We start from the raw sequence: 19816 nt of genomic DNA on the forward strand, positions 1-19816 counted from the left end.
CTAACCCTAACCCTAACCCTAACCCTAACCCTAACCCTAACCCTAACCCTAACCCTAACCCTAACCCTAACCCTAACCCTAACCCTAACCCTAACCCTAACCCTAACTCTCAAAATCCATGGCTCACATCCCTAGCCACATTTTTATTCACTCCAATTGTCGCACATACAGCTATGGATGCTCCTGAACCTTCGCCCTCAGAAAAAAGATGTCGTGGGAAACCCGCCTTACTGGAGAGAGCCGCTAGTGTGACGATGCGGAGGGCCATCAGGAGCACTAATTTTTTCCCGGTTTCATGCAAAGCCCTTCCCAACGTTACTCCCTTGTCAACCGGCAAGCAGGATGCATCCCAAGCCGGCCCAAGCAAAGTGTCAGTGGCCGGATTAATGCTGAAAAACTGCGGCCAGAGATTGAAGAGAGCAGAGTGTCTCTTCTCGATAAGGCATTCCAAAACCCGCCCATGGGGGCCCGAAACCTTATTTGAAAAGCCCGTGGGCCAACAGCCCACGAACCCGCGGTTTCTTTCACTGTGGAGTTTGTATTTATTGGACTAAAGTTAGTGTTAAGATATATGCCCCATAACGTGCAAATAAGACGGGGGCCCGTGGGTTACGGTATTTTTTGGCCCATGGGCCCCCGTGGGCGCCCGCGACGGGTTTTGGAATGCCTTATTTCTCGAAGGGCTTCCACTACTAGCTGCCTTGGGCCGTTTGCAGCCGGTCTTTTCGTTAAGTCTGCCCCAAGTCTCCCAGAACAGCCTTCTTGGAGCACATTATGGTCCTTAGTTCTATTGTGCTGCAGGAGCTAAGATAGAGAAGGTATGGCAGAAAATGAGGTGAAAAGGAGATTCAGATGTGTGAAAATAAATTCCGATTGGTCTAGTCTATTACCTAACGGTTACTCATATATACATTCCTAACATCACCGCCCCCGGAGATGGCACCGATCCATCTCCCATCTCATCCCCTTTCCACTGCAGGCTCTTCCCTCTCAAATAACTCAAGCATCGCTAATCAGCAGGAAGAAACCGAGCGGGCATTCGTTGCTGTCCTGGTGGAAGGCCAGCGTCGAATCGGCCGAGCACAGGCTGCCGGCGAAGGTAACGACGCCAGGGGTACCAGCGGGGACCTCACACGAGCCCGTGTTAATGACGTAGCTGTTTCCAGGCAGAAGCTGGCGGCTGGGGAGGTTACCCAGCTTCTGCGGCTGGTTGTTGTAGGTGGTGTTTCCGGCAACGGCGCCCGACCCGATGGCGTAGGGCTGGAAGAGAAAGTTGCCGGGGCCCTGGAAGCGGTAGCGGGAGCTGTCGCAGCCCGGGAAGTCAAAGACCAGACTGCAGTTCTTGTTCACAGTCTGCTCAGCCGGCAGCTCGAGGTTGAAGATGGTGCACTTGTCGTTCGGCGTGATGGTTGCCCAAGATGAGCTCTCGAAGACCTTGTCGGGCTCGCTGGCGGAGATGGGCAGGAGGAGAGAAGGGTTGACGTAGTTATCTCCCAGCAGGCCGTCTTTCTGAATTTCGTTGGTCGGGCAGTTGAGTTGCTTTGCCACAGGAGAAGGGCGGCGGAACATGCCCTCAACGCCTGGGGCCGCGAGGGCGGGCAGGGCAAAAGCCAAGATGGTGATAAGCTGCATTTTTGCTGATGGGACGAGGGTGACTGAATTTAGTCGTAAAAGAGCGAATGATTATACTTGAATTGGGTTGATGGGTAAGCGAGTGGTGGTGGTGCTGAGCAGAATGGAAGGTGTCAGCGGAGAGACCAAGAACAATCTGCTTGTCTTATACTCGATCAAAGGATGCCTTTGTCGCAAACAGCTGGAAGGCCAAAACAAGCTTCACGGACCATACTTGAGGCCGGCATGGTGACATGGACCTTGCACCATGCAGCGCTCTCCATCGTGAGCTTTCCGAATGTGTGAGACGGGAAATGAATTATCGGACCTGGTCCAGCCACCGTTCCAACGCATCGGCCACCGCGCCCTACCAGGCCAATGCTACAAGGGTTGGAAACTGGACCGAACAAGCTTTTTCCAATGGAGCGAAGGAGCTAGCGGCGCCACGTGCAACCAAGATTCAGGGTTTCAGCACTGCCGTTTAATTTCGGACCTGGATGAGGCCAAGGTTAGTTAGTGGCGATATGTTTGGGCTCTTTTTTTTTTTTTTTTGGAGAACAACCAGACAAGTCAAGCGCGCCTTGTTTGGTTTCCCATGTCAACGAGAGAGATCCTTCCGCCTTTCTTGAGCAGGGAAGCACTGATATTCGTCATATGATCCTAGCGACGTGCAAGGTTGCGACGGACGTATTCTCAAGTCCAGGCATCATAGCGAATAAAACACAACAGTTGCCAAAACTCAAAGAGATCTTCTCTTTCTTGTTGCCTGGTTACTCGGCTTGATCGGTGAATTTGGCTACCCTTAAAATTGCATGGTACGACTTGCCCACGAGGGTCTTATCCTGAACTTCGGGGATGCCTCGTCAAAATGTCGCAGCGCCGTGTACGGTATAGACAGCTCGATTATACCAGAGGGAAGTAGGTCCCCTGATTCAGGCATGTTGCCAGAAACTGAGATTCGGACCGAAAACAAGAATTCCGCTGCTATATCCTGTTGTGTCTTGTTATTTCACCGCCACAAATCACTAAATTTCGGCCATATGGTTGCTTTTACTATGCGAGTAGCCCCAGTACATAATCAATCTGCAAAGCCACAAATACGCCACAAAAACCACCGTTACCCTTAAGACCACCAATACCGTTTATATTTCTGTTAAATGGTCCACATGGCCGTAAATAGCGATGGATAGCCATGAAATAATTACGCCCTATCCTATTAATTGCTCAAATACAGTGAGTCGGGTATCAGAGATCAAGTCAGGGCATCCACGTGCGTCCGCCGCTTTCTGTGCTCTCCAAAACTCCCATTTAACTAGTGAGTGGTAACCGCCCAACAGGGCGCTAGACTAGCGGGAGGGGCCAGAGAAGCCACCATCATCCCAAAAGTGTTTGACCATGTTACCATACTGTCCTCCAGTCCATGCCTTTCCGCGTCACCCTCACCCAAAAGAAACAGGCAAAGGCAGCGACGTAGCTAATACAGGTGAACAAAATCAGGGCCCAAAAGCTTCTCCTCCCAGAAGCTCCAGTTACAGTAGACAGGTTGGCCGCGATCGGTATGCTCGTCAAACAGCCAAAGCTGCACACGGTGAAAGCAGTCGCGTAGTATCGACCGTAATCCTCTGTCCGGCACAGCTGGCCTATGCAAATTGGAGTGAGAGTGATGTTGGCACCGCTTGCAAAGCCGAATATTACAACGAAAGCGATGAGCAGGGCGAGGCTGGGTGGCTGATCGGAAAGACAGTCTGGCAACCACAAGCCGGCCACAGAGATCAACGCCAAGAGGGATCCGATGATCATGGTATTGAACCTGCCGATCTTGTCTGCAAGATAGCCGGGCAGGTATCGACCAAAGCATGACGAGGCGTTGAGGATGGCAAGGAGCTGGTAGGCGAACTTGGCCTCTCCGTTCACCGCGTTTTCGGCACCGTGGAGGCCCTGGCGGATGAGGTAGTAGCTAGGCACATATGTGATTGGGACAAAGTAGGCCCACTCGACAAAGAACACACCAAGGGTGGTCACCAGCATGGCACCTGTTCCGTCCTTGAAGATGCCGAGGCTGGGAAGAAGGTCCTTGTAAGGATTCTCGGGGGTTCCAAGCTTCTTGGTAGGCAGGCGTCCACGACAGAGCATAATGCTCAGTAGGCAAAGTACGAGTAGAACAAAGCCAATGACTCGCATAGTCCAGGCCCAACCAACCTTTGGTATGAGTGCTTGAAATATCATTGGGAAAAGAACACCTCCAAACCCGCTGCCTACAAAGGCCACTCCGCTGGCAGTTCCACGGCGCTTGTTGAACCAATGGGAGATGGCACCCATGGCGGGCGTGAAAAGGAAGGAATTCCCAATACCACTGAGGATAGATAGGGCCAGAAGCAGCTGGTAATAATCTGGTTGCTAGTCGTGTCAGATAGAAAACTTTGGGCGAAAAAGAAGATGGGAGATCATCAGACTTGCTCTTGCACTCGGCGGCCGTAAAGGTACCGATCATCAGACAGATGGTCCCCGTGATCATCAATCCTCTTGGTCCCACGGCATCGAATAGGGGACCGACCTGAATGCTGCCAAAGTAAGACACGAAAACGTATATGCCAATGAGCCACCCAACAGCGTTGGTGGAGCTCGAAGAGAGAACCGTGTTGGAAACGTAGGCTTCGAATATACCGGTCGAGTTGACAATGCCAAGTCCAGCCGTCATTGCGCACCAGGACCCAAGCACCACAAGCCAGGCTTCCAATCCGCCCTCGGGGTAATCAATCCCATCGACATCCTTCTCACTCTCCCTGTCACTCGATGACGGTGGCTCGAGGGGAAAGCCTGGGTCGCCCTTCTCGATGCGGGGCGTCAGACCAGGCGCGGCGGCTCGAGATACAGCGAGCGAATTTTGCGACGTGCCACGTCTACGCGCAGCCGGCCGTGTAGGCTGCAGCAGGTTTACCCCATCGCGCTGAGATCCGTTGTCTTCGTTGGTGAAGCCCACTTGACTTCGTTGAAAAGTCGACGCCCTTCGAATTGGTCCTGCGCCCGGTCGCGTTTGGTGGTCTTGACTGCCTGACATGATTCCAGAGGCAGTTTAATGGATAGCCAAGATTGCAGCTAGATAACCTGTTTAGATGACACTATGGTGTGTTGAGAGAAGGTCGGGCTGATAAAATCCCGCCTGCTTCTAATTGCCCGGGCTCAAGTCATCGGTCGCAGATACTGGTGGTTCGACCAAGAGGCTATAGCTTGGATTTGAATGCTCAACAAAAGAGATAATCCGCTTCAACGTTCGATGCGAAAACAAGACATGCGTATGAGATAACAGGAGCTCTACGGCGACTCAACCGGCCCTTTTTTTTCGCTGATTGCATAAAGACGTGCATGCCATATCTTGTTCAAAGCTCATGTTAGCCTGCACCCGGATGTAAGGTTTTAGCAGATCATCAACAACATGCCCTTTCTAGTACCCAACCGGAGTAAACGCTCCTTCTGCCTTCGCCCAGTGAAACGTTCAGTTTATTCTGGGCGCAGAGAAATGTGCATACCCCCATGTTTGTGTCTTGCTATGACGTCAAATTAGGTTGGCGAGCCACTTCGTCTATTTGAACGTCCCGATACCCGTGCGGCAACCGGAGAGGAAATTCCTGTTGCCAAGGCCAAGTCTTGGCTGTAGTGCTGCAAGAAGTCGTCTCCTCTTTGTGTTTTCGGTGAATAAGGTAAGATCTACGTTTACAACGGAAGGAAGGGATTCTTATTCAAGATAAGATAAAAGACGATCAGTCACGAAGCCGGATACAAAGCTCCGGCAAGTCCCGCTACAAGCGCCCTGTCTTGGCTTCCGCAAAGATTTTGCGGTGATACCCGCCTTTTTTATGTACCTTGCACATCGGGAGTCAATGACGTCAGGCCCATGGGAGAAAGGGCTCCTGTTGCAAACGTTCGGTTCTATTCCAAAGAGATGTAAGTACCTAAATATGGGAATATCCTTTATTTCCGGTCGATCTCAATGGAAACCTTTTTTGTCTCTTTTACAAAAGCATACCATGTTTTGGTTTTTTTCGTCGCAGGTAAACTCTATCCTCCTGCTTTTTTTCTTTGTTTTATTTTTTCTTTCTTCGCAAAATTATAAACTGGCCATCGCATTATCAACTAACACAACGCAAAGACAATTTCCAGCAGGTCTAAAGGTCTAGGCATACGGTGGACAGGTAAGTGGTTCTCTGTTTCTTTATTTAACCGCGCTGAACAGCCAGCCTTACATAGCTGCCACACCAATCTCAAACGTGCAGACATCTTATGCCGATGCCCTTGACGATGTTACTCAACACTGCGCTGTATTTAGATAGCCCATCTAATCAGGTAGTTTCTAGCGAACCCCAGAGCGGGGAAAGCACCAAGGTGGTGAGGAGAAATGTGATTTGCTTTTCGTTGTTCTTAGCAGCAAGCAAACCTTCTAGCCTTTTGCAATTTAGTTTGCCTGGGGACCTACTTGGCGGCCCGCAACCGTTGCACATTGCCGTCTTGCCGTCCTTGATGCTCCTTTGGGATGCATACATAAGTGACCTATATAACAAATGTAAATGCCGGCATACACCTTCCTATCCAAGATGCAGCTAGGCGTGAGATTGGAATATGCAGTGAGATTCCGACATCCGATTAGATGCGGCGGAGGCGTTCTTGAGGCATGGCAATGGAAATATGCCTTATTCTGGGCTTCCTACGGGAATAGCCATAATCTATACGCGTTCCGGCACCGTGGCTGCCGACTGGGTAGCCTCTCTAGGTCCTTGGTATTCATCATCGCGATTAGAGGGAAGTTCTGGAACTGTAACTCCGTGTATAAAAGCTCCTGGTGCCACTATGGCTATGCTATCTCAATTGGAAGTGCAATCCATCAAGACAAGCCGTCTGGACCTGTATGATCTACTCTAGACGTCTACATCTACATCCCTCGACGTTCCACACTTCACCTATCACACAACGTATATCCTCAAGAAAAATGGCTGCCGTAACCCAAATGCCGATGTTCAACGAACTCGTCGCCAAATCCATCATGACGGAGACGGGTATCGAAGCCGAGGACATCATCATCCTTGATAACTCGGCCAAGTATGACCCGGACGGTGTCAAGACTCTCACAGAGGACGTTCTGGATGAACAAGAGGTTCTGGGGGCCATCTTCGATACCATGGCAAATATCAACCGTAGTAAGTTGACTTGTGCATACAGGAAGTCTAGTCTTTGCTACAATGGCTAATACGAAACCAATTCATCCAGTGGCGCTTGAAAGTCCAACGCTATGTTCAGGCCCAAACGGAGGCGCAAGCTTCCATGAGGCCTTGGTTGCCGCTACAGACCAGATAGCCAGGCTTACCGCCGGCAGGCCCATCCGGTACGTTGAGCTCGGCCCAGAGCCCTGGAAGTCGTCTGTGATCCTGGCACAGCTGCTGCGCCCGGGATCCGGTGTTCGTTTGCATCAATACATTGGTCTCGACATCAACCCGGAGAGCGAGCAAATGATGCGCACCGTCCTGGAGCCCATCATCGGCGCGGAGCGCTTCACCTACTGGGTCCAAGACTTTTATCACGCATCCGTGGAAGACTACCCGCCACTGCCCGGTTCTGTTGTCGACGAAGAGGATATTGTCACCGTGATCACGAACCTAGGATTTCAGGAGGGTAATGACCTTCCCTCTAGAATAAGAAAGATGCTAGCCAGTCTCACCCGGCCGGGCGACCTCGTCCTGTCAGAGATGCAGATATACAACGACCTCTCTGGGGGTGACAAGGCCGACATCATCCGGGGATTCTATCTGCACCCTGAAATGAGGCGCTTCTCAGCGCTTGTGGGTCAGAAATTTGACAAGAGCTGGCGCTTCCATGCCATGCCCAGAACGCCTGATATCGAATCGCCTCTATCCGATGTTTCGTCAGAGGAGGAGCAAATTCTCAGCTCCCAGGAAACTGAGATGGCACCCAAGTACCTGTACAATCTCGTCCCCTTGAACACCGAGGTTGGCACGGTCAACGTGGCCACAACCTTGGTATCTGTTCGCATTGGTGGGGCCGACAAATACGTGCTCACAAATAGCTGCCTCAAATTCACCGGGGATCAATTCGTCAAGGCAAGGGAGGCGACTGGCACATTCGTTGTGAGGGAGATTGAAGAGACTGGCGATGGGTCAGTAGTGTTTCAAATTGCTAGCAGAGTGTGATAGTATTTTGAAAAGAAACTGGCCCAAGTTTCAAGGGTAGCACATGCGCAGGTAGCTTTGTTTATTCTGTTTTTAGCTTCATTCAACCTTCTTTATTACCAATTCAAACTCCATGTTCTTGCTCGTTGTACGTACTAGTGCTATCTACGCAGGCTAGCAAGGGTTCCTTTCCTGCCCGTTGACAACGGCGAATTTCCTGTCTTCTTTTTTCATGGTGAAGCGGCTGGTGCCAATGACGTTTAAACCATTAAGTTTGTTTATATGAAATCGACTTCCGGTCCCATTGCACCATCAATTGCTGGAATATCACGAATGGTGGTGATACGCAGGTCTGTTTGCAGACACAGATGACAGATCCAGGCCTTGATAAATCCGTTTCTATTTGCACGCATTGACTCTCCAATATTCCGGTATTTCCAAGCTCCAAGAATTTTCAAGTTTTTAAATTCGGGCAGTCAGTACTGCCGCCCTGCTGACTGTTGATACCTTGCTATCTCATAGCAGGATATCAAGCACCAGCCCACCATTCGGAGATAAAAAGAATAGTCACCTATATTCGAAAGGATTCGCATAAAATAATACATGCGAAGGGGGCGTTTGACTGCTCCAACTACCAAAAATTGTTCTGGACTAAAAGGGGTTGAGAGGATTTAAATGTTGAGTATATAACTGGATCATATTGACTATCGGAACTGGTATATGCTCGTTCTGCGAATAACCTCCCTCATAGATAATCATACTGGCCATAATGAGCCATGTTTGTTGGAGGATGTTGTAAGTGCAAAGCCATGGTTACCACAACCCCAGGTTATTTAGCCCCAACGCAAACTCAATACAGGTGGCAAGGGCAGTAACGAGGCGCGCCTTGCACTTATCTTTGATAAAGCAAGCTGGAATATCTCCTCAACCCCGGAGGCGAGTGAGACACGCGTGTAAAATAAAGGGCCAAATTCTTCTTTTTAATGCAGCCCTGTCAAAAAAGCCCCGGCTTTGCTATCTCCAGACACAGCCCGAATACTGCGTCGCCTGACTAGGTTCCGGTAATCCGGTTTACGCAGCTAGGTCTTGAATTTGTGCCCCGGATCCAGCAGGGTATTCTCCCCAAAATAATCCAACCTCAGGCTTCCCCGTCGCCCCATCCGGCCATGCAAAATCCCGCTCTTTCACTAAACTAGCCACCGTCAATTTGACCTGAGTGGTCGCGAAATGCCTCCCGGGGCACGCCGAGCTCCCATACCCAAACGCCATCATGTGGTCCGCATCCACCTGGACGCTCCCTATACCACAACGGATCCCCCACCTCGCCACGCCGCAGTTTGTAGTACATCAGCCCGTCTAACATGTCCGGGTCCCGCAGCGTCTCCTTGGCATCGTCCCGTGTGCCAATAGCTCGGGAAGGCGATCCTCGCCTCGGCGTGGATGAGCATCCTGTCCTGGAGACTGGATGAAAATGTCGCGCACGGCCTGTCGCTGTGGAATGGTCAGGATAACCGGGTTGTAGCGGAGGGACTTGGTGAGGAAGCTGTCCATCTTCTCTAGCGCGTTAGACCAGGTCTTGATGTCAATGCCCGTAGACCCCGGCATGCCGTGGGTAGCCGTAACTGCGGCGATCTCCTCCCGCAGGATGGGGAATATCTCTGGGTGGGCGCACAGGTTGAAAATAACGGTTAGGGTCACCACGGCGGTGGTTTGGTTGCTCGCCAGAGACAATTTGCACTGCCGTTGGCCAGTCTCAAACACATCGTCCGTCCCGCCGTGGTCAAGCATGTAATGCAACAAACAGTCATCGGGTGGCGTCTTGTAGTCCTTGCGGGCTTCGATTCGGGTTGCGACCAGGTCCGCACAGTAGCGCATCTGCTTGAGTGTTATGTAGCGCGAAGGTACGAGCCGGGTCATGAGGGGCTGGGTCCAGGTTGGGAGCAACCAGACGCTCAAGATGGTGATGGGGAGCTGCGGGGTGAAGTCGATGGATACGTTGGACCATTCCGGGTGGCGACAAGCTGAGTCGCCTATGAAGGCGCGGCCTGTCATGCGGGTGGTGATGTTGCGGATGGCGGACTGAAAGTCGACGGCGGTTCAGGATGTTGGCTTGGGCATATCGATGGCCAGCCTGTGTTCTGTCTCTTGGCTGGCCATCTCTGAGAAGTGGGAGACTTCCGGAGTGATTTATTTTGAGCATGTCCGGGCCCCTCTCCGAGGTTTTAATACAGCTAAGGTTCATTAGGTTGCGCAGAAAGAGATAGAGTAAGGACATGTCAGCCACTTAATATTGTTACCGAGATACGGGAGTTCCTATTGTATAAAAAGCTAAGTTGCGCTAAAACAAACAGCTTATCAGTGGTACCGCCGCACGGAAAGCTGAATCGTTAAACCTAGACCTCAAATCGCCATCTCGGGTCAGTGTCTCCCTGCCAATCCTCCAAAGCACCCACCGCCTTGACCTCCTCTGCAATGCCCTCCCTCCTCTTATTTTCCCGACTCAGCAACCTCCACAGCGTCAAAACGACAATAATGTTAGCGGCCAGGTATCCCAGCGCAAACGAGTGCCCGACGATAAACCTCGGCCCGTCCCCGGATCTGTACAGCTGGGTGCCCAGCACCGCGCCCAGGTTCCCGATGCTGATCTGCATCCCGTTCGCCACCGCCCGCTTGGTCTGCCCGGAGACGTTGATGGCCGGCCAGGACAGCACCAGCGCCACGGCCGGGTAGATACCTCCGGCGGCCAGGAAGGTGCCGAGGTACGACACGCCAGGCCTCGCCACCGGGTTGGTGTTTGCCAGCAGGATGATGTAGCCCACTATGGCGAGTGTGGCGGATCCTGCGATCGGCAAAGCGCGCCGCCTGTACTTTTCCGAAAGCGATGCCACCGTCAGTGTGGTGATGAAGGCAAACGCGTACGGCGGGATGGTCAGCAGCTGGGCCACGGCCGACGTGTAGCCCAGGTTGGCGATGATTGTGGGCAGAAACAGCGACAGCGTGTAGAGCGGCAGGCTAACAGTGTGGAAACCGAGCCCGTACAGCCAGCAGGCCGGGTCTCGCAGCGCTGCCCTCACGTTGGCCCAGTTGAAGCGCTCGTCCAACGTGGCGTCGCTGTCGGCCGCGAGCCTGGCGTGGATGGTGCGCTTCTCGGCCGGCGAGAGGAACGTGGCCGTGTCAGGGTAGTTTTGGATGAAGAAGTAGGCGGCAAAGGCCACGACGACGGTGGCAATGCCCTCGAGGATGAAGATCCAGCGCCAGCTGTTGGCCCAAACTATGCCGCGCATATGGCCGATACCCCAAGCTAGAATGCCGCCAAAGGCGCCGGCGAGGGCGGCGCCGGAGAAGAAGAGGGCGATGCGGTATTGGCGCTCACGGCGTTGGTACCACATTGAAAAATAGTATACAACTCCGGGGAAGAGACCGGACTCGGTCACGCCGAGGAAGAAACGGGCCGCGAAAAAGCCGGCGGGATTTTCGACAATACCCAGTAGTGTGGCGACGATGCCCCATGCTACAGTCAGGGTGGGAAGCCAGAGTTGTGGTGTCGTCCGCTTCAAAATTATGTTGCATGGTATTTCGAAAATGACATAACCGACAAAGTAGATGGTGAGTCCGGTGAGGTATTGATCACCAGCTACAAGTTTAATTTTGGTTAGTGTCTATATTGGTGATGAGATGAAGCTTTTGCACAAAAGAATTGTTATTCTTACTCATTCTAAGATCGTCCAGGAGGCCCTCGATGCGAGCATTGCCGACTGTTGGAAAGAAGATGAGCTTGTAAGCCAATTTGTCAACTCAAATTGTATTCCGCTACAAGTTACAACTAACCGTTTGACCGATCCAGGAACGATAGAAGGTATAAAATCCCAACGGCAGGCAGCAGCTTCCAGTCGATCTTCCGCAGCAAAGCTTTTTCGTTCACCTCACCAACTCCCTCGGTGTCGGATGAGTCTGACGTTGGACCGGTGTGGTCTCTCTTGTGCTCGGAAACAACCTTGCTGTCATCGCCAGTTGATTTACGCTCGTCGTCGCCATGGCGAGCGACAACGGGCTTCGCAGGATCTGAAGTGTCACTCATTGCTACTCGTCGCAGTATGGGAGAGTTGTGTTAATGCTCGAAGGATGAGCAAAACACGTGGATACCGACATCAAAGCAGCATTGGAATGGCAAACAGCTAGCTAATGCCTGCAGCAAGCCATCCGAATGTTATTTCATCCTGTAGCAGCAGCAGTAGCGTTTCAGACACGTGCTCGTCATAGATTTCATCCTATGCATGCCGCAATATCTTGTTTTATGCCAGGGGCCGATTGCACCATTCAAGAATACCACTTTTCCAGCAACAGGCCCTTGGGTTGATGCAGTTGTCCCAAGGTTCAATTTTGAAAGTGATAGATCGACCAATGAATTGCCACAAATACCACAGTTATATGATGGAATACCCAGAAAAGGGTTGATCTCTAGTTGGAGATTACCAACCTAACCAATCTGGTGCAAGTTCCCCACGATGGCGCAATACTCAGCGCGCATTGCGAACAGATAAGCCAGTGTTGGAGAAACACCATCAAATCCACATCTACCACAACACAATCCCAAGGTACGCAGATGCATACCAAAATCTTTTGCTCGATTGTTTCTAGGCTTTGTTCTAGGGCCGATCGCGGATAGCCCCCAAACAACCGAGCAGCGGCTGTAATGAGGATTTGGTAATGTGGGATCTAGTCTCGATCAGCCTGCACGAACAGAAGTAGGTATGGTGATAAATATTTTATATAAATTCCTCCACGGCGAAAATCCTTCATAAGCTATATGGTGTATTCCAATATGCAAACTCAACCAAAGTTACGATTGTGGTGTAATTCTCATCAAGAGCCACACTGCCAGACGCATCAATGATGGCCGTGTATTTTTGCCACGCCAGTAAGAAAATGTACATGTAATAAAATCGTATACATCGTAATCAACTCCATCTAAACGTGATGCCCAAATCAACCTCTATTCTGCATCAAGGGGGCACCGCGGCGGCGTATTGTTGACCTGGATTCCACCCCTTTTCTTCTCCCCACTATCAGGGAATGGCAGCACCCAACCGCCCTCGTTATCCGGCGTGGACAGCCACAAACGGAGAAGATGTCTCCTTGGCGCTGGTGGCGGGAAGTCTGCAGGAAGCCACGGCATCCAAATTAGCAAGCCGCACCCATTAAAGTATAATTGCAGCATAAGCCACGTCTCGAGGAACTCACCTTTGTACGCCGTCCTGGCGTGTAATATGTGCGCGTTGCTCAGGAATTGAATATCTCCAACCTCCAGGATCATGTGCAGGGCCAGTCGCTGGCATGTCTCCTCCAGAATTTCAATCGCGCGCTTCTGCTCCTCGCTCAGCGGCGGGATGATTCCCTTGTCCGAAAACCTCGTCAAGCTTCGGACATAGTAGGGATCAAACTTGCAGTACAACCTCCCCTTCCCACCGGGCTCGAGGTAGAACACGGGCTGCCTCGTCCACTCCTCCTGACCCTCACTCACCTCTCCCTTCCTATCAAAATACCAAATCGGCTTGGTCAGCAGCTCCGCGACGTCGGGATGCCTCTGTTGCAGCTCGTTCCAGACGGCGTGCACGCTGACGAGGTCCGACTCGCCGCCCTCCGCGGCTCGGTGGACGCACAGCAGACCCACGACGTCGCCGTCGTCGGCGTGGAAGAACTGCCTCGCTGCGGTGCGGTAGATGCGAACGCGGTGGATCTGGCCCGCGTCGTCGCCGACGTCCTTGACGTGGCCCAGCACGTGCCCGCGGCCGTTCTGCGACACAAAGTACCCCAGGTGCGTGCCCAGGCCCATGTACGCCGTCGCCGTCTTTAGGGGTCCCCATTCAGTAGCGGGGAAGCCCTTGAACAGAACAAAGCCCTTTCCATCGAGGAGGTCGGCACGTAGTGCGTCCAGGGTTTGTTGCAGCGTCGGCAGGGGAAAGTTGGTCTTGGAGATGCCGGTCAGGTCGACGCCGCTGGCGATGAAGGCGTCGGCCGTGGCGCCGAGCTCGGCGATCTCTGAAGGCGTGAAGCGGTGCGTCCACGACGTTGGGTCGGCTTCAAACTGTTCCTTTTGCCAGACCGTGGGGCCCGAGATGGATTTGGGAAAGTCTTGATAGGGCCTGAGGAGGGAGTATATGGGGTTGTGCTGGCCCGACGTGCGGATGCCATCGGGGAAGATGGAGCGGTCGGCTTGGTTGTTGGAGGGGGTGGTGGTGGTGGAGGGCCGCTTCGTCGCGATGTTGATCGCCGACGGGGGCTCCGAGACTAGTGCGCCGGGTGCCATTGTTGATGTGTTGGTTGGTGACAAAAAGGTCTGCAGTGCTTGCTGTATGATTGGTTGAATTGGTTGAATCGAAGGGTAAAGGAGCTTACACAAAAGCCACCGTTGCGAAACGATATATACCCTAAAAGATGTCTTGATTTATGACCGGTGCTAGGTTACAAATCACTCAACCACAAATTTTTCTTACGGTGCTACGTGGTAGTTTCACGAATGGCGTAATGCATCTGCATTGCTTGATATCGAAACAGCTGCGACAGTAACGGGATCGTGGTATGCAATTCATGGGCGGATGGCGTGATCGACTCATATCGATTGCGTGAGAGCTCAGTGACAAAGCTCTAAACTACCTAATCTTAATCAATGACCGCCCCGCGACTCTGGGGTCCCCACAACGCCATGGCAATGTATGCACCTTGCAGTGTCATATCTATCCATTGAATTGATTGTGACGCTGATAAAAACCGATAACAAACATTTGAAGAAGATTGAGGATGGGGTCGGTGGCGATGATCTCCTAGCGAAACATTGCGAAAGAAAATGTGTGCAAGTTGAGCAACTATTGAATCACCATCATCAGTCCACCGCTACGGAACGATAACGATGATCAATATGATACTTTTGGTATACCTGCGATGTATATAACCATGGAGATTGGTAAGTCGAGGACGATCCCGCACTACTGCACAGGCCAGATACGTCACTGGGTCCACCCGTGAGCCTCCAAATAGAGCCGCTGTGAATAAGCACACCCTCTCTGGTAGACTTCCATTCCAAAAAAAAAAAAAAAAAAAAAAAAAAAAAAAAAAAAAGGTCTCACAGGCAATTGACAAAATGGTAGCCCGCACAAGCTGGACCAACAAATTCGTTTCTTCAACCTTGAGCAGTTCAACCCAGCAAACAGCTTAAGCCTCCTCGGCAGGCCACAAGAACCATGAGATGACAATGCAGCCCTTAAGAAAGGCGGCAGTCCATAACGCGGCAGCGATGCCGAACGAGGTGTGCGCGAGCAGGCCTCCACAACAAGCACCAAACAACAGGAGCAGTGGGGCGGCGGTGCGCTGGTTGCGCTCGACGTTGCTCAGGGCGAACAGGTTCTGGTCGCTGAAAAGATCACAGTAGATGCTGGTGAGGACGACGGAGGTGAGGGCGTTGAACTTGAGGGCGCGGCTGGTGATGCACTGGCCGCAGGCCTGGAAGGCGATGAGCGCGATGGGCACCAGGACGGACCAGTTGATAGCATGCTCGTCCGTCTTGGGCCCAAAGGTCAGGATCACGGCCGCGGCGGTGCAAAGGAGCATCTGGATGGTGAAAGACGCTACCAGCACCCAGCGCTTCTTTTGGCCAAAGTAACGGTGGAAGCGGCTGAAGAAGAAAGAGCCGAGGCAGAAAAAGATTAGCGACGTGCCGGACTTGATCCAGCGCGTCGACTCGGTAGGTGCGGCGAGACCAAGGCCGATGTACACCGTGTTTCCTGCGCGTTTGATGGGTGTCAACTCTATGTTATTTGGTGATGCGTTGATTGCAGTCAACGTAGCTAGGCCCCTATGTTAACTTACCGGTTTGCATCGAGACGAACGACCCCCACACGGAGATGGACGAACTGTCTAACAGACCAGTGATGACATAACAGAAGAGCAAGACAATATCGGACCAGCCGCGACGGACGTCGGCGTTTAGCTTCTCGCGGATGCTGGCCGACTTCTGGCTGCTGGTGCCGTTGCCGTTGCCGTTGCCCAGGAGTGGTTGCTGCTCCGAGTCACCAATGCCTCCGGCGCGGGGCGTTATCCCCGTGGCTCCGTAGCCGCTCATCCTTTCCTGTGTCCTACCGGAGAACCTTTTTGAGTGATAAAATGGTTTGCTTGACGAGCTACATTGTATCAAAAATTTCTGGTCAGCAATGGCAAGCAAAACAAGTAGTCAGGCACATGTTACGTTAAAGGTGCCGTGCAATCGAAGATGAGGTCCAGTGAGGCAAGGTACGTACCAGTTACGGACTAGTTGCCGCGGTTCCTGCTTCTGCACCAAATTAGTGCGTTTGTGCGGTCGACCTTCACAAATTCTAATGGTATCGCCAACAAAAAAATTAAAATGATAATAATAGTAATGCCAATCCCAGAATGGCCTGATTTTGACGTGTTGGTGATGAGGACCGGCGGGGTATTAATTGACGGCGGCAGGACGGAAGGAGGTAGGCGGGATAAGTAAAAAGAATTCGGAGAACAGGCGCAAAATCTTTTCTCACGACGCGCAAGCTCGGAGCTCTTTAGATTTTTCAATTTCATGAAACAAAAGCTGGGCTGGCAGTCAGCGACGGGGAACCGGTCTGGAGCTCTGGTGGGTCTCGCCGCGCTGTAATGGCTGGCCTACCCCCGATTCAGCACTGATCTCCAGCGGATTGACTGTTCCAACGGCGGTGGGTTTTGTTTCCCTCCCTGCTTTCAATACGTCGCTGCATTCCCAGCCCAGAAAGCTTTACGTCGGACCCCGGCATCGGGTTTCTGGGCGTGACGCAACAAAAATGCGCCCAAAGCCAAGACTGTTTTTTTTTCCAAGGCGCGGAGAGTTGTTTTTGTGTCGATTAGCCTCGTTCTTGCATCAATCGAAATCTTGGAAGCAGCATGGAATTTGGGGGAAAACGACTGTTTACTGCATGGGAAATGGGAGGTCGCAATAGGGTGTCTGTACTGTAAGACAACAGCTCCTCAAGGTACATGTACAGTACCATTGCCAGCGATGCAGCTCTGAGGTCTGTCTCAATTGGCTGTTGATGGCCCAAGGTGCAACGCACCGACAGAATGGATGTGACCGCATGGTACTTGGCTAATGCCGGCAAACCTCGGATATGTCTCGGGAATTTTTGACAAGGGCGTTTACTTTGTTACGCTTGCAATCCTCAATGCTAGTTTGCTTGGAGTGTCTGTACAATAAGTCTGTCAGCACTATTCCTTGGCGAAGTTTCTCTTGCGCCGTTGTGCATCAATTTCCAGACGAGTACAGTAGTGCTCGGGGAGAATTTGCCGGTGGAGTTGAGGAAACAGCCCAGACCTTTGTGGAGCTGGGCATGCATGCTGAGTGAGTGAGTGAGGTAGGCGGCGGCAGACCCGTACCTGAGGCCATAACATACCTACCTGAGGTACCTACCTACCTACGTACCTAGGTAAACTGGGCGAGTCAGACCCGAATCCACGTTGCCTTGTTGTTGACGAAATGCTAGAGTGCGGGGCTAGTGCGGGGAATCGAAAGGGGCAAATGCATCAGTGCTACGTAAAGCTCCAGGGGTGCGACCAGCGGTTAACAAGTCTGAGGGGGAGCTTTCAGGCCGAAAGTGGTAGAGCTACTGCAATTATTTGTCCCTTGTATTTTTTTAATCTTTTTTCTGTGTCCAGCTGCAGTGGGATTGGACTCGACACGATTGTCCAATGCCTGACCCTGACAAATAAAACTCAATGGGGGAGCTAGCTAGCTCTCGATTGTATGCCCAGGATTCATCCGATATAGACCCGGCCGACTACGGTCTGCATAACTGGCGGGTGTGTGTGGGTTGCCATGGAGGGAGAGCAGCAACGAAGCTCCAGAATTTATCAGGGAATTACCCAACCATTTTTCCCTCGCAATTGCTCATGCCGAGCTCCTCCGATGATGCATGACGATATAAGGTGACGCCCTCGCAAGTCGTACAAGCTTCGCACGTGCCAGCTACCCTTTGGTTCTCGTCAACTCTTCTTGTCTTGATTGCAAGAAAGAACCAATTCCATCCCCTTTTGACAGTCACTCCTCTGCCATCACCCCAAGTCTGTTTAGGCTTTGTTCTGGGAACAAGGTGATTTTATTTGACAAAGCAGCAGTAGACAGAAAGACAGACTTGCGCTGTCCTTTTCCTGCGATTCCTTCTTTTTCTCAAAAATCTTGTCTTCCCACAAAACACACACTACTGTCAGTATGCGCGTCACTCAGTTGGCAGCAGCCTCCCTCTGGCTCGGAGCTCTTGTAGCGGCAGTCCCCCACCGCGACAGCCCTCAGCAGCGGCTTGCAAAGGGCCTAGAGCTCGACGACAAGTACTACACCTTTAACAAGAAGGCCTCAACCAAGGGCAAGTACGACGAGAAAGGTACCCCTTACACGCCGAACCACCGAGACCCCCTCGACCGCTTCGTCAACCCTGACAAGGAGGACCTTGACCCGCTGCCGTACCGCAATGGCCTGGGTGCGTCGGTCCTCGGGCCCTGGAACAAGGAGCGCTCGCGCCAGTCGCCAGACCTGGTCCGCCCGCCCAGCACCGACTCGGGCAACGTAGCAAACATGCGCTGGTCCTTTGCCGACTCACACATCCGCATTGAGGAGGGCGGCTGGACCCGCCAAACCACAATCCGTGAGCTCGGCACCAGCTCCGAGCTAGCATCGGTCAACATGCGCCTCGGCAAAGGCGTCTACCGTGAGCTCCACTGGCACAAGGAGGCCGAGTGGGCCTACGTTCTCGACGGCGAGGTCCGCATCACCGGAATCGACTACGAGGGTGGCAACTTTGTCGACGACCTCAAGAAGGGTGACCTCTGGTACTTCCCAAGCGGCGTGCCCCACTCTCTCCAGGGCCTCAGCGAGAACGGCACCGAGTTCCTGCTCGTCTTTGACGACGGCCGCTTCTCCGAGGAGTCGACCTTTATCCTGACCGACTGGCTCGCCCACACCCCCAAGAGCGTCATTAGCAAGAACTTCCACCTGGACCCGCAGATCTTCGCTCACCTGCCCAAGGGCGAAAAGTACATCTTCCAGGGTCAGATCCCAGGCTCAGTCGACGAGGAGCGGCCCAAGGGCAGCAACGTCAAGAAGTCCAAGTACAAGTTCAGCCACAAGATGCTGGACCAGACGCCCGAGAAGACCTCGGGTGGTGAGGTTCGCGTGACCGACTCCAAGAACTTCCCCATCTCCAAGACCATCGCGGCCGCGCACGCCATTATCGAGCCCGGCGCGATCCGCGAGATGCACTGGCACCCCAACGCCGACGAGTGGTCCTTCTTCATCCGCGGCAAGGCCCGCGTCACCATCTTTGCCGCCGAGGGCACGGCGCGCACCTTCAACTACCAGCCGGGAGACGTCGGCATCGTCCCGCGCAACATGGGTCACTTTGTCGAGAACATTGGTGACGAGCCGCTCGAGATGCTCGAGGTCTTCCGTGCCGACGAGTTCCGCGACTTTTCGCTCTTCCAGTGGCTCGGCGAGTCGCCCAAAAAGATGATCGTTGACCACCTGTTCTCCGAGGATCCGGAGGCTGCTGCCAAGTTCCTCAAGGAGGTTGAGAACCCCAAGAAGGACCCCATCACCAAGTCTGACGTTTCCTTTGACGAGTTTGACCGGGAGCAGGCCAGGAGGGAGGGTGCCGAGAGTGACATCAACGAGCTGTGAAAGTGAAGGCGTTTTTAAATATCATGCAATAGGGGCGCAATTTGGAACCACCAATTGGAGGGCAAGAATCTTTCTTGGATAAAAAAAACGCCTGCGATAATATGTAGTCTATCAGACGATCTTTTTATTTTCCTAGCATAAGGTACATAACAGTCATGAATGCCAGATAAACTTAACTTCAAGATGAAAATCTGAGCCAACCACTCCTCCATTGAACTGCGTACGTCTGCTATTGCCATAGGGCTCACTGACCCGACCAACTGGGTAGACGAACAACTGTGAATCAACTTGCATACCTACAATAATACCAAGCCCCCAAGCT

General features: G+C 52.5%; 7 protein-coding genes across 7 annotated transcripts; 2 read left to right on the forward strand and 5 right to left on the reverse strand.

The window, feature by feature from the left end:
* Positions 1-999: 999 nt before the first annotated feature.
* Positions 1000-1632, reverse strand: PgNI_10072 (uncharacterized protein; the record flags this gene model as incomplete). Its single annotated transcript, XM_031130048.1, has 1 exon — positions 1000-1632. The coding sequence occupies one exon, from the start codon at positions 1630-1632 to the stop codon at positions 1000-1002; it is 633 nt and encodes a 210-aa protein (XP_030980227.1).
* Positions 1633-3009: 1377 nt separating this feature from the next.
* PgNI_10073 (uncharacterized protein) lies at positions 3010-4669 on the reverse strand (the record flags this gene model as incomplete). Its single annotated transcript, XM_031130049.1, has 2 exons — positions 3010-4001; positions 4096-4669. The coding sequence occupies 2 exons, from the start codon at positions 4667-4669 to the stop codon at positions 3010-3012; spliced, it is 1566 nt and encodes a 521-aa protein (XP_030980226.1).
* Positions 4670-6592: 1923 nt separating this feature from the next.
* On the forward strand, positions 6593-7808 carry PgNI_10074 (uncharacterized protein; the record flags this gene model as incomplete). The annotated part of the gene is made up of 2 exons (XM_031130050.1): positions 6593-6800; positions 6871-7808. 2 exons carry the CDS (start codon positions 6593-6595, stop codon positions 7806-7808), a joined length of 1146 nt encoding a protein of 381 aa, XP_030980231.1.
* Positions 7809-8858: 1050 nt separating this feature from the next.
* PgNI_10075 (uncharacterized protein) lies at positions 8859-11865 on the reverse strand (the record flags this gene model as incomplete). Its single annotated transcript, XM_031130051.1, has 5 exons — positions 8859-9085; positions 9149-9866; positions 10187-11421; positions 11498-11542; positions 11616-11865. 5 exons carry the CDS (start codon positions 11863-11865, stop codon positions 8859-8861), a joined length of 2475 nt encoding a protein of 824 aa, XP_030980230.1.
* Positions 11866-12780: 915 nt separating this feature from the next.
* PgNI_10076 (uncharacterized protein) lies at positions 12781-14094 on the reverse strand (the record flags this gene model as incomplete). Its single annotated transcript, XM_031130052.1, has 2 exons — positions 12781-12944; positions 13029-14094. The coding sequence occupies 2 exons, from the start codon at positions 14092-14094 to the stop codon at positions 12781-12783; spliced, it is 1230 nt and encodes a 409-aa protein (XP_030980229.1).
* Positions 14095-14483: 389 nt separating this feature from the next.
* On the reverse strand, positions 14484-16339 carry PgNI_10077 (uncharacterized protein). The gene is made up of 4 exons (XM_031130053.1): positions 16079-16339; positions 15651-15961; positions 14912-15565; positions 14484-14650 (listed from the first exon to the last, which is right to left on the reverse strand). The coding sequence occupies exons 2-3, from the start codon at positions 15901-15903 to the stop codon at positions 14997-14999; spliced, it is 822 nt and encodes a 273-aa protein (XP_030980228.1). The 5' UTR covers positions 15904-15961; positions 16079-16339; the 3' UTR covers positions 14484-14650; positions 14912-14996.
* A 1694-nt stretch (positions 16340-18033) lies between these two features.
* On the forward strand, positions 18034-19494 carry PgNI_10078 (uncharacterized protein; the record flags this gene model as incomplete). The annotated part of the gene is made up of 1 exon (XM_031130054.1): positions 18034-19494. One exon carries the CDS (start codon positions 18034-18036, stop codon positions 19492-19494), a length of 1461 nt encoding a protein of 486 aa, XP_030980225.1.
* Between the last annotated feature and the right edge of the window lie 322 nt (positions 19495-19816).

The sequence above is a fragment of the Pyricularia grisea genome, chromosome VII, assembly GCF_004355905.1.
Source record: "Pyricularia grisea strain NI907 chromosome VII, whole genome shotgun sequence".
In the NCBI taxonomy this organism is placed as follows: domain Eukaryota; kingdom Fungi; phylum Ascomycota; class Sordariomycetes; order Magnaporthales; family Pyriculariaceae; genus Pyricularia; species Pyricularia grisea.

Excerpts from the sequence above, each read along its gene's own strand:
- PgNI_10077 (XM_031130053.1), bottom strand. The coding sequence starts at position 15,903 with ATGAGCGGCTACGGAGCCACGGGGATAACGCCCCGCGCCGGAGGCATT. Across the intron at positions 15,566-15,650 it reads GTTCGTCTCGATGCAAACCG|GAAACACGGTGTACATCGGC; the intron begins GTAAGTTAACAT and ends TCAAACGCGCAG.